The sequence below is a fragment of the Zonotrichia leucophrys genome, chromosome 28 (genome assembly GCF_028769735.1).
Source record: "Zonotrichia leucophrys gambelii isolate GWCS_2022_RI chromosome 28, RI_Zleu_2.0, whole genome shotgun sequence".
Taxonomy (NCBI): domain Eukaryota; kingdom Metazoa; phylum Chordata; class Aves; order Passeriformes; family Passerellidae; genus Zonotrichia; species Zonotrichia leucophrys.
In genome coordinates, this window is record NC_088197.1 from 146,841 (window position 1) to 158,959 (window position 12,119).

Sequence of the window (12,119 nt, forward strand, 5' to 3'; positions counted from 1 at the left end):
AAGCTAAGAGAAGAACTTCAAAACTTTAAATTGTCAGTTTTTGCTTATTTACACTAGTGAGGAGAAACAGGGAGAGGAAGGGAGAATTTGGCTAAAGCAGAAAAGGTCAATGCAATTCAGGAAAAGCTCTAGGAGCTTCTAGTGTTTATCTTTGAAACACTTCTAGTGTTTATCTTTGAAAATGCATTTCAAGATGCAAAAATCATATAAAATGGACTTCAAAGCACAGTAGTGCTTCAAAGCAAGTCTTCAGTCCAGACACTCTGCACATACACAGGCATTATTGAACTGCCATGATTTGCTTACAAGCTGTTCCAGAATCTCTTAATCAGCAGTCTTGCTGGGATTGTCATGTGCTGTGGGAGGTTGGGGTGGGACAGCAAAGAGTTAGGACATAACCATCAGCTCTGCAAGGGGCTGTACCTACGGCCACACTAAATTCATGCCATTCCAGAAATATCTGTGAATGTGTATACAAACAAGTAAACAAGAAATATGCAGTGTCTCTTCTTCTGTCTTAACTCATCCATCTTCCCAGGCCCTGAGAAGACTGCATGAAAACTGACTCTCCAATGAGCCAGTACAAGCACTCTTAAGATGCATCAATCTCCTCTAGATTTCAAGGTAAGGGATGATTTTGCTGTAAGACACTCGAATAATTTGAAGAGTACTTGCTAGTGCATGCCAGTCACATGCCCATACTGAGCAACATACAATTCAGTACATTTAACTGAATTGAATCAAGAAGAATGCTGAAACAGATGTTTTGTACAGCCACTAATTTCTGCATATGATCCCCAACAGCATTTGTGGGTTTTAAATTTCTTTCAGAACACAGTTAACTGGGGTAAGATTTTCTGCTCTCTAAGAACAAGACGAAGATAACCACTTTCTGCGCTCCTGAAAGTCTGGTTAACACCATTCTCTTGGATAGTTCTAGTAACTGCACTTTCAAATGACAGAAAACTGAGAAAAAAGTCTGTGATTATGTTTGATAGGAAAGATGTGTGATAACATCGTTACAAAGAATTCCATGGGTGAGGGTATGGGTGTTAACATCTTTGAAATTGGTCTTAATTCTCCCCTAGCACAAGCAGCAGGTTTGTTATGGAGCCCAGACAGCCCAAAAATTATCCTGAAACAGACAAGTGGGGGACTCAGCACAAGCTTGAACTTAGGAACTTTGGGGTAAAATGACACTTTGAAGGGGGAATATGCAATAGGCAGTTTGGGAAGGCTCTACCTTCCTAGTACTTCAGACAATGGGGAAAGGAAGAGGGCAACATGCAGCTGGGAATTTGGGATTAAAAGAGAAGGCTGCACCCTCCAGAACCTCAAGAAAGAAAACCTGGTGGGAATGTGTGGCCAGGGGACTCTCTCCTTTTTTATTCAAATAAAGTTGCAAGACTCCTCTGTCTTCTTTATGGACATTGGTTTTTCAGAGCGTGATTTTCCGCACATGCTTACCAGCTATATTTTAAAATATTAAGTCTCAAAAATGTCAAGCTTCAAAAAAGAAAGAGTTCTGCAGTTAATCAAGCAACAGTCTGAACATTGAGAGGTGCTTAACCTACAGCTATTAGCACCTTATCATGACAATCCACTCAGTACTAGGTTTATTTGAAATGGCCAATTCTTGGACAAAAAAACTCGAAACCAACCAGTGCAAGAAAAGGGTCCAGGTATTGGGTGAAGCAGCCTTAACAAAGCTTGAGCAAAGAGCACGTGCCTAGGGTGTGATGCCAGAATGAACAGTGACACTCATCTGTACCAAGAAAACATGGTCCACCAACCAGAAAGATTAGGAACACCTAAAGTTGCTCTGAAAGACTGTATGGTAGGAGTCATTTAGTCATCCAGTCTTTCAGAAAAGATTTTGCCACATCACCAGAAGAAAAATCAAATTATGAGCACTGACAGCTTTTCCACAAGATACTGATTTCGTCCCTAATCCAAAACTCTGCTACAATGCTTGGTGCTTTTAGTCTGTTAAATACCTTACGGGTCAGCACGACATACCTAGTGGAAGCTGCATTACCTTCTCACTTGGTCAAGCTGCAGCATATTATGGCCCATAGAGGGAACAAACAGTCCTCCTCTAAGTGCTTGAAGCAAATCCATCAAATATAGACCCACTTTCTCATTTATTTAGAAGTGCTCTTGCCCTTAGCAAACACACAGTTTACACTTTAAATTTTAAAATACTTTAGGTGTCTTCTACAGTTACGCTATGCTACTAGGGAGACTCACAAATTTCATTACTTCTAATTGGAACAGGAGTTTAGAGAAGGCTAACACTTGAAATCAAAGAACCAGACAGACTGTGATTTGCACTACCTACACTGAACAGTAACGGATTCCACCTAACGGAAGGGACTTTTTCCTCTAATCCCCTCAGCAGCAGAAGTACTTGGTAGATTGACACTTACCCCTGCCAGTTCTTGTTGAATAGGAGCAAGCTGGGCTTCAGAAGCAGGACTCAGGGTAGCACTGACTGAGGCCACAGCAGGAGCAGGGTGCTCAGAGTCGCACTCACCAGCTGGTTCTGTGTGACCCAGACCATGGTAGGGGGGCTCAACCTCTCCCTGGGGGTCCTCGCCTGAATCCGACAAAGCTTTTTGCTCTGCAGGGGACTGTGAGCAGAAAAGACAACGTCCCTTCAATGCAAGGCTGCAACATGAGATTGGTTGTCCTAGCGAGCGGATCCATTTGTTTAATTTTCACTGTTTTCACAGTAGGGCAGAAGAAGCTGCTTATTCCTGAGACACCAATTAAAATACATAGAAACTCTGTAACAGAACGTGCTGACAGAATTAGTTCCCATCCTTGAGAAAAGCCTTAGTTGGAGCAAATGCACTCTTTTGAAAGTTACCAAAATCATCTGTGTCCCCAGCAAAGAGGATTTTGCCAGCCACAGGCTTGTTGGGGTTTAACCCCTCCCCTCTCTCAAGGACTAAAGGACAGTTGATAACTTTCACCTTCAGATTCAGATCTAAAAATTAGACAATTACTCTAAATAAGTGTCCTCCACTGCCTCTTCAGCCCACTTTTGAGGGAGGTGAGGTTGGTTATAAAATTCTCACAGAAATTAATTATTTTAACATTCACACAAGACACAGGATCCTTTCATATTTATATGACAGTGAATTATCTGAAAAGCAACACCAATGTTTTTTTCATAAATTAGCAAGTTTCAATCTAATTCAAGGAGGGACGTGACTGGATAACTAGTGCACCCTAATGGGATTTGGTGTTTGCTGAACTTCTGCCACAGACTTTTCATTCCTTCACATCATTTAATGTTGCACATCCCTGCCTGTACAACAAAAGCTAGCATTATCATATTCTGTACACATTTGAAGAACGAACAAGTTATAAAAAGGCTTTGAGCACAAACAACTGCATTGTGATTAAGGACTGAATTATAGTCCATGGATAACATGCAGGCCAAGGAGGTGCACTTGCAATCTGTGGCCTGTGCTTCCCAGCATCTTATGGTGAAGTACCTGAAGAATTATGCAGTAAGGAAAAGATGGCACTCAAAAGGACACAACCTCAGTTTGCTCCCAGAAAACACTTGGTAGAATGAAGAAACTAAAAATGCTCATCATTGCCCTGGTCTGTGCAAGAAAGTAAGCAAAAGTCTGAAAAATAAACAGCAAGACTTAAGAGCCAAGTTCTTCAAGTAACACTTGCCCTGTCATGGTAACTTAAGCCAGTGATACATGAAATTTTATTATGCAAGAAATTACTATAATTAAGGTTCAAAATAGTAAAAATATATTTATGAGGATATTACTATGGATATCAGGTAAAAGTTCAGGGTGCTGTGTTTTTGTACTGTCAAAGTTATCTAACATTTTAATATTTAGCTGTAAATAACAGACCCAACACTACCTTAAAACCCCACAAAATGAGAAGAGTTAAAGAAACATTTTTTCACCAAATATTTAATAAAATCTAGCAGTCTAGCCACTATCCTTACCTTTTTGTCTGGGGAGAACAGGAGGAAAGGCTACCTGGAACTGGGCAAAGCACTTAAAATATATGTAAAAAAAGAGCCTTACCAGAAATTTATACTGACTTCTAGGTACAGTTTAGAAAATTGCTCGAAATGAAGAAGAGGCAAGAACTTGCAATGCACACTTGTGCTAAGCACTTAAAATTGGAAATGACAAAATATTTTGCAAATAATTGATATCACCCCAGTCTAGAATATCCTAAAGTAGGCTAAGTAAACATCCAACAGATTTTAATAACTCCTGTAATACTTAAACTACTTGCTGTCAAGCATTTTTAAAAGTGGAAATAAGTATAAATCCGACTTCTATCCTAAGCAAGACTGGAATATCTGCTTCAAGACCCACAAAACAAAGAAAAATAACTATTGTAAATCACCACTTCTATGAAGAAAAATCTGAATCCAATATAAGAATTTAATGGCCAATATATAATTATATTTTAAAAAATTAAATTATATTAGAAAAAGTATATTAATCAAAAACTACTGTAAATTTCAGAATTCTGTGAATAGTATATGATTTAAGTCAGGGAAGACAAGACCAACAAAGACTCAAGGATTTATCTATCAAACCAGAATTGCTCCAGGCAGATTTTGTGCAGCCTGTTTTTTGCTCTCAAAAAAGCATATCCAAAGGAAACTGTGAACTCTTTAAATTAATTTTAATCCTTGGTCATGCATACTATTCAAAGTGTTTCCTAGTCTGTTAGCTTCATGAATTCTGATCTAAGCTCTTTCTGGAAGTTCTTTGGAGGTGGTGAACAGCTCACTCTCTTCATTTTGGCTGGAATATTTTGCCTGAGAAATGTGTCACTTCTTGAGCCTCCTCTCTCTAGAGAAAGCATTCCTTATAAAATACAGTTTTAGGGAGAACTTGACAGAAACCAGTTCCTGCCTCTTAAACACTATGGCAAAGATCAAGGGAGAGTTGAATAATATTAGGAAGCCACCTACACAAATTCACCTTGCTCAACCTGATCAAACAACTTCTATTTTTTTTAAACTAAAAATAACACACCCAGACTAAATACATCTATTTGGAGATTTGGCTTCCTCTCTATTGCAGAAAATAAAGAGAGACATGAAGGAACAATTAAAAGCTAAGACTCACATGATACCACAGTCACCAAATATAGGCAAGGAAATCATATTATTTTTCAATAAAGACTGGAACAAGCACTCTTGGACCAGCTCTTCCTCCCATTTCTGAGTTGAATTATTTGCAACCCCCTTCCTTATTTTCCTCACCCTAGCACCTCTATCCAATGGCCTAAAAAGACTACTCCCAGTATATCTTTTCACATGTTTTACCTGCTTAGAGCCAAGGACAACTCTTGCCTATATGCCTAACAGCCTTTATCAGCCTCTCTATATTCCTCCAAGCTTTTTCTACACAACTGTCTCTCCAAATACCTTCTCGTGACTGTTATTTTAAGTACAGCAACATATTCAAAATTATGACCTCTTAAGCACAAATTTTAACTCCTTAAGAATAGTATGGACTTATAATACAGTTGCACTGGGTATCCATGCTAACAACGCTGAAACAGACTGGGAAAGGGAATGCTCGGCCTCTCTGTACACAAATTACTTCACAGTTCTCTCTCTGTAACTATCCTAAACCTGTAAGTCATGGCCACAGCATGAAGAATCTTTTCTAGTCATTTGCCTCCCCAAATCACCAAAACCCAAGCATTTCCAAATAACACTGCATCAAAGCAGGACTTCAACTAACCCCTACTTAACATATCTTAAAAAAAAAAATTAACTCATGATTTTGCTCTCCAGGCTACCTGGAAATGCCATCTTCCAATCACATCCATCAGTTTTACAACTCTACACCTAGTTTTAAAACTCCATAGTTAAGACCATGATGACAGCTTGAACAGTTTAACAACATAAGCCCTCATTCACTCCAGAAGCTTTGCATTTAGGACCCCCAGTCACCTGTACCACTTTGGTATGGAACATGACCCAAGTTTCACATAACTTACCTTCTTTCAGAGTCAATCTTAAAAGGCCACCATTATCAACTCACATATGGAAAGCAGTACACTGATCAAAACTAGTTATACAGCAAACTAAAGTGCTCTTTTCTATATTCTACCAATACCCCAGCACAGGCTGGTGGAGGGAGGAGGACAAGGTGCAAGCTACATCATAAACAATGGTGTTTTCAAGTGCAGAAGTTTTTTAAATCTGAGTGGAGAATCTACCTTTTCCTATACATGTGACTAGGGAGGTCATATGTGATGACAATGGTGATTGTGATGGTCCTGTGAGATGACTATGAGTAACGACCAGTTTACCAACAGTTCATACTAGCAGAACAAATGACACTATTTTAAAAACATTTTTGGACAAAGCGTTTCTTTATGCTACTACTGATTTAATTTGTTTGAGCTAATATAATTGCTTAAAAATGGGTCAATCTAGAAATTACAGAATACTTTCACCTCAGAAATCCATGTTAAAAGTTAACTTCAGAAAACCACCTAAAGTAATCTATGGCCAGAAAAACCATTGTCATGAAATGGTTTTACGACAGAAGCTAAAATCACTTTCAGATCAGAAACACCAAAGTGTCTAATATTAAACACAGATATAAGTTGTATCCATCAATTAAAATATTTAATTCAAAAAGGGCAATGAAAAACACAGCTTAGCTCATAAAGAAGTTATTTGGAGTAACAGAAATACTCCATGCCTAACATAGTGAGGCTCAGACTTTGTACTGCTTTCAGATCTCAGCAGTTTGAGCCTTAAGCTGATGCAATTTTCCAACACATGTCAGCCTTAGGAACTCTGTTTGTCAGAAACACGAATAGCAGTGCTACTATTCAGATATTTGCAAGATTATATTTTACACTTTGTAAAAATAGTTCTCAAATAGTTAAGGAGATATAACAATCATGAAAATGCAGACCCACTCATATTTAGTAACTACAAACTTGACATCCACCATTAATTGACATCTAAATTGAAAAACAGGACACACTAATCCTATCTTTTCACAGAATTCACAGAATTATGAGGTTGGAAGAGACCCTTCAAGATCATCAAGTCCAACCCATGCCCTCACACCTCAACTAAACCATGGCACTGAGCACCATATCCAGTCTTTTTTTAAACACATCCAGGGATGGCCACTCCACCACCTCCCCGGGCAGATCATTTCAGAACTTTATCACTCTTTCTGTAAAAAACTTTTTCCTAATATCCAACCTAAATTTCCCTTGGCGCACCTTGAGACTGTGTCCTCTGGTTCCATCAGTTGCTGCCTGGTGAAAGAGACCAACCCCCACCTGACTATAACCACCTTTCAGGAAGCTGTACAGAGTGACAAGGTCACTTCTGAGTCTCCTTTTCTCCAGGCTAAGCAACCCCAGCTCCCTCAGTCATTTCTCATAGGGCTTGTGTTCCAAGCCCCTCACCAGCCTCGTTGCCCTTCTCTGGACATGCTCAAGTGTCTTTAACTGCAAAAGAAAATTCAAACCACCTTCTATAAAACAACATTAAGGGGCAGCATTATGAACCCTATGCATTTTTTGTCCCCTCTAAATAAACATGTCAAATTGCAAGGTCTGATGTTTTATTCAAGTGTATATATCCCTAGCTGGAAGATGCAGTTAAAGAATTAGTTTCCCGACTGGTATGAATTTTGTCCTAGAACATCCTGAATATTTTCCAATTTCTAGTGGAAAAAAAGATCATAAAACCATATAATTGTTCAGGTTGGAAAACTTCTCCAAGATCAGAGTCAAGCCATTCCCTCATCACTACCAAGTCTACCAGCGGCCCACATCCCCAAGTGCCACATCCACACAGCTTTTAATTCCCTGTAGGGATGGGGACTCCACCACTGTCCTGGGTAACTGACAGGGCTGGACAGCCCTTTCAGTGAAGAAATTCCCAATATCCAACCTAAAACACCCCAGCGCAGCTTGAGGTCATTTCCTCTCATCCTGTCCCTTGCTCCCTGCTAGCAGAGCCTGACCCCCACCTGGCGCCACCCTCCTGTCCGGGAGTTGTAGAGGGCGAGAAGGTCTCCTCTGAGCCTCCCTCTCTCCAGGCTGAGCCCCTGCAGCTGCTCCTTATTAGCCTTGTATTCCAGACCTTTCCCCAGCTCTGTTCCCTTCTCTGAACATGCTCCAGCCCTTCAGTGACTTTCTTGTCATGAGGGGCCTAAAACTGAACCCAGGATTTGAAATGCCTCAGCAGTGCCCAGTCCTGCTGGCCACACTGTGGCTGGTACAGGCCAGGTGCCACTGCCCTCTTGGCTACCTGAGCACACCTGGGCTCACGTTCAGCCACTGCTGACCAGGACCAACAGGTCCTTCTTTACCAGGCAGCATTCCAGCCACTCTGCTCCAAGCCTCAAATGTTCCATGGTGTTGGTATGACCCAAATGTCAGACACCTACCAAGCACAAACTTAAGTCAGGATTTCTAGAAAAAGAACATTGTTTAACTTAATAGTTGACACTACTGTTAGTTCCAGAAAAACCAGTAAGAGCACTGAATTATATCAACCCAGCTGTACTGCTGAGAGGATCTGTAGATGCTCCAACTAAATCATTCTGCTTAGGACATCCAGGTTTATGTGGAAAAATAGTAGACAAACATACATAACCGTCACAGACAGTTAACTGAATACACAATGCAGTGCTTTTTCTTCCCCTCAGCTTATTGTCAGACTGCTGTGCCAGCACTAAAAACCCTCCACTAACACACTTCTGCTTACAGAAAAAAGTGACGTGACTAGATAGACATTTTGCTAAATGAAAATATTATAATTTACATTGAGAAATTACATATTCAAGTAGTGTGTTGTTGACAACTATTTTGAAGTTACTTTTGCATTTTCTTCAAAACACTGCTGAAGGAAAAACTCCTCTGTTTACAGGATTTCCCTGATAACTTTAAGGAGGATAGTCTTTAGCAGTAGGCAATGCACTTAACCAAGCACCTTTTACAGAAAGAGTAACGGAGTTTACCCTTCTTGGGAACACCTAGCTATTAAGTCTTTCTGAAAATACAGTGATAGATCTCAACCAGTATGTAACTTGATGCACTTTTCCTTAATTAAGTTGATTAAAACTGGCCTAAATGCTATGTTCTGATATATACAGCATAGTATATATGCTGTTACTTTGGGCTCACAGCATCATGTTCTGACTATACTACTTCTATATCTATACTACAAAAAACAACTACTGGCACAAGCAACAAGCTCTTAATCCAATCAAACTGCAAGAAGCACAGCACTGATACTTCTACAAGTCCTTCTCTGCAGTGTCAACTACACCACAATAAAAGCTACTAAAATTATTAACCACTTCAAAAATCCTACATCTCCATACAACACACAGTTTAGCATAAGCATTTATGTCTGTTACTACTCTGAAAATTGGCAACTAACTGACAGATGCTGCCACTAGACTCTCTGATCTGTTTCAAGGAACAGGCCCTATTCCCCACCCAAGCCAGACTTACTCCATGCCCAAAGCAACAGTGGCTAGCCCCAATAACAGCATCACCACCACTTGGCATTTAAATAAATGTATAACTTATTTCTAACTCATGTGCCTTCAAGATGCTGAGAAATCCACAGACTCTCTACCAAACAAAGCCAGACTTTCTGTCTGTGCTGAGGCAGAGGTGGTCCTGAACACAGCTATCTGTTCAGCATCACCTCAGCATCCTCAGAGGCAGCTGGGCAGATTAAAATCAGAGATGTCTCTCTCTGGATCATCTCTGCTAGTCCCAAAACACATTATCCCTTTAATTAATATATTTTTACAAATATTTTATTGACACCCATCAGAGCGCAACAGAACTGTGTCACAGCCCAGTGCAGGAGTTTGCACAGCTTAATGCTGAAGGCATGCAGTATGGAGGCTGCTGAAGGGATGCAGAAGCAAAGGTGCATCATGAAGGAACTTGAGAGTGCAAGAACTGCTATCTTGGCATGTAAAGACCAGGGCAGGTAAAAAGGACACAGGACCATGTCACGCTGCCTGGACTACACACTATGATCACCACCATGGTAAGGGACACCTGCAGAGAACACTCACCATGATGCAACTTGTAAGGGACTTCAGAACAGTCTAAGCAACAGTGGGTGACTGGGAGCTGTTTCCTAAAAGGAAACATGATCGGAATTGGTAGTGCAAACACTACCACTCCTTCATTCCACAGTATATGTAAACAGTCACTGTAAAATATGTAATTAAAAGAATGTCTTGAAAGTTCTTACTCTCTAGCAGATTTAATTTGATTAGCTAATACTAGGAGGACAGCAGACTTAAATCCTTTCCAAGCTGAAAAACTATTTCAAGTTTCTGCTGAGGAATATGCCTATTGAACGTGTGAGAAAGCTTCAGTCTGGTACTTGTTCTAAACTAAAGAAAAGCTATGAACTGAAAAATGATTCAGTATTTCAATTCAAACATTTCTGACTCCACAAACAACAAAGCAATCCAGTGATCCGACAGAAAGCGTATCACATACTTCTCTTGGTTCCCACCATCTTCAACAGAAACCTGAATAACCTTGATTTTTTTCCCACATAAATCTTACTAGCTTTTACTATTAACCAGACAGAATTAAATACCATATTGAGATGCAGGAACAGAATTACCATTTCCCAAGGTAACTAGACACTTCACAGCATACAAACCAAAGATATGAGAGACATTTAAGTACCCTGAGGTAAAAAGCAACAATCTGGACCAGTTTTCTTTGCTTTATCTTAACCCTATTATCAGAAAAACAAATTTTGTAGCTTTGTCATGCTAAGTGCATCAGCACTCCTCTGACTCATGTTCAAGATACACCTTCACCATACTTTTTCTTCCACACTGGTCCATCTTCTGTCTGAAGAGCTACCTGTAATTGTGAAACCACCATACATCTTCCCACTTTTAGCCCCTCAGCTCCTGCCTGCCCTATGCCCATTAATGATGTTAATGCTCTATTCGCCACCTTCAGCTTCACAACAATACAAAGGCTAATCACCATGGAAGGAAGGAGTCAGGGCTAAGAACAAAACCAAAAAAAGGTACCAATATCTCCTTACCTTCTGTGCTTTATCCTTTTGAAATACAAAGACAGGTGGGGCAATGGCAGGTTTTTCTGTAAAAAAAGAAATCATTGGAGTTTTTTCCAAGCACATTCATATTGACAATTATGAAAATATTATGTTCTATGATGCTTTTAGCAACAATGAATCCCTAGCCATTACACATATTGTTTCTACCACCTCCTGGTAACAGATGTTTATAAGGACTTGATCTTCAAAAGTAAGAAGGGGGAGTGTGTGTGATAAGCAGAGGTGAGAATTCCTGAGCATTCAACAAACTGATGCATCTTATCTGTGAGTTATATTTTAAGAGAAGCTGCACACACACTAGGCAGTCAGCAGCCCTCCTGTATGTTTGTATATAAAGATGAGTACAATATTTCAGCTGTCTTTCAGTCTGAAAATGGGATTTACAGAGAGCTAGATTTGCAAAGAAATCAAATAAATAAGTTCCACCTTTGCAATTTTCCAGTCTTATAAACAAGTTTAGACACCTAAGAAAACTAAAACTTTTAAAGCTTTCAGAGCTTGAAAGGCTAGGATAAAAGAAAAAGGAAATATAAAGCTATCAAGAGCTACCTTGCACCCAAAAAAAAGAACAGTATCACAAAATCTTGCAGGCTCAGTAAAGCACTTGGATCACCATATAAGGAAAAAGGAATGAAACTGTCAATTTGGGAACTGCTATATTAGATCAGTTTGGCTGAAAAAGTGAAACTTTAGTTGACGTACACAAAATTATGAAAATTATTACCAGAACTGTGCATTTAATTGAGAGGGTAGAAGAGCCTCTATTTTTTAGATGGATCTTTCTATATTTTAGATGGATCACCACAAGACTGATCTAGCAAGACTGGCTTAATTTGTTCTACAAAAGGTAAAATTAATCAAGAAACTAAGTTACTTATGACATCATTTTGCCTGATATCTTTTCCCTTTATATTTTAAGTTCATCTATCCAGCAAATAATGCTGAATATTAAAAATGCTTATTAATAAGAGCACTGTGCAGACAA

At 39.5% G+C, this 12,119-nt stretch overlaps 1 protein-coding gene across 2 annotated transcripts in view; it reads right to left on the reverse strand.

Annotated features, from left to right (window-relative positions):
- RANBP3 (RAN binding protein 3) overlaps positions 1–12,119 on the reverse strand; it is a 52,363-nt gene that overhangs the window by 26,295 nt on the left and 13,949 nt on the right. The window contains exons 2-3 of one of the 2 annotated variants that reach the window (XM_064734112.1): positions 11,102–11,157; positions 2,430–2,633 (exon numbers count right to left, since the gene is read on the reverse strand). In XM_064734112.1, the coding sequence (XP_064590182.1) occupies positions 2,430–2,633; positions 11,102–11,157 (260 nt within the window). The remainder of the gene's footprint in view (positions 1–2,429; positions 2,634–11,101; positions 11,158–12,119) is intronic. The other variant, XM_064734113.1, reaches the window with a different exon arrangement.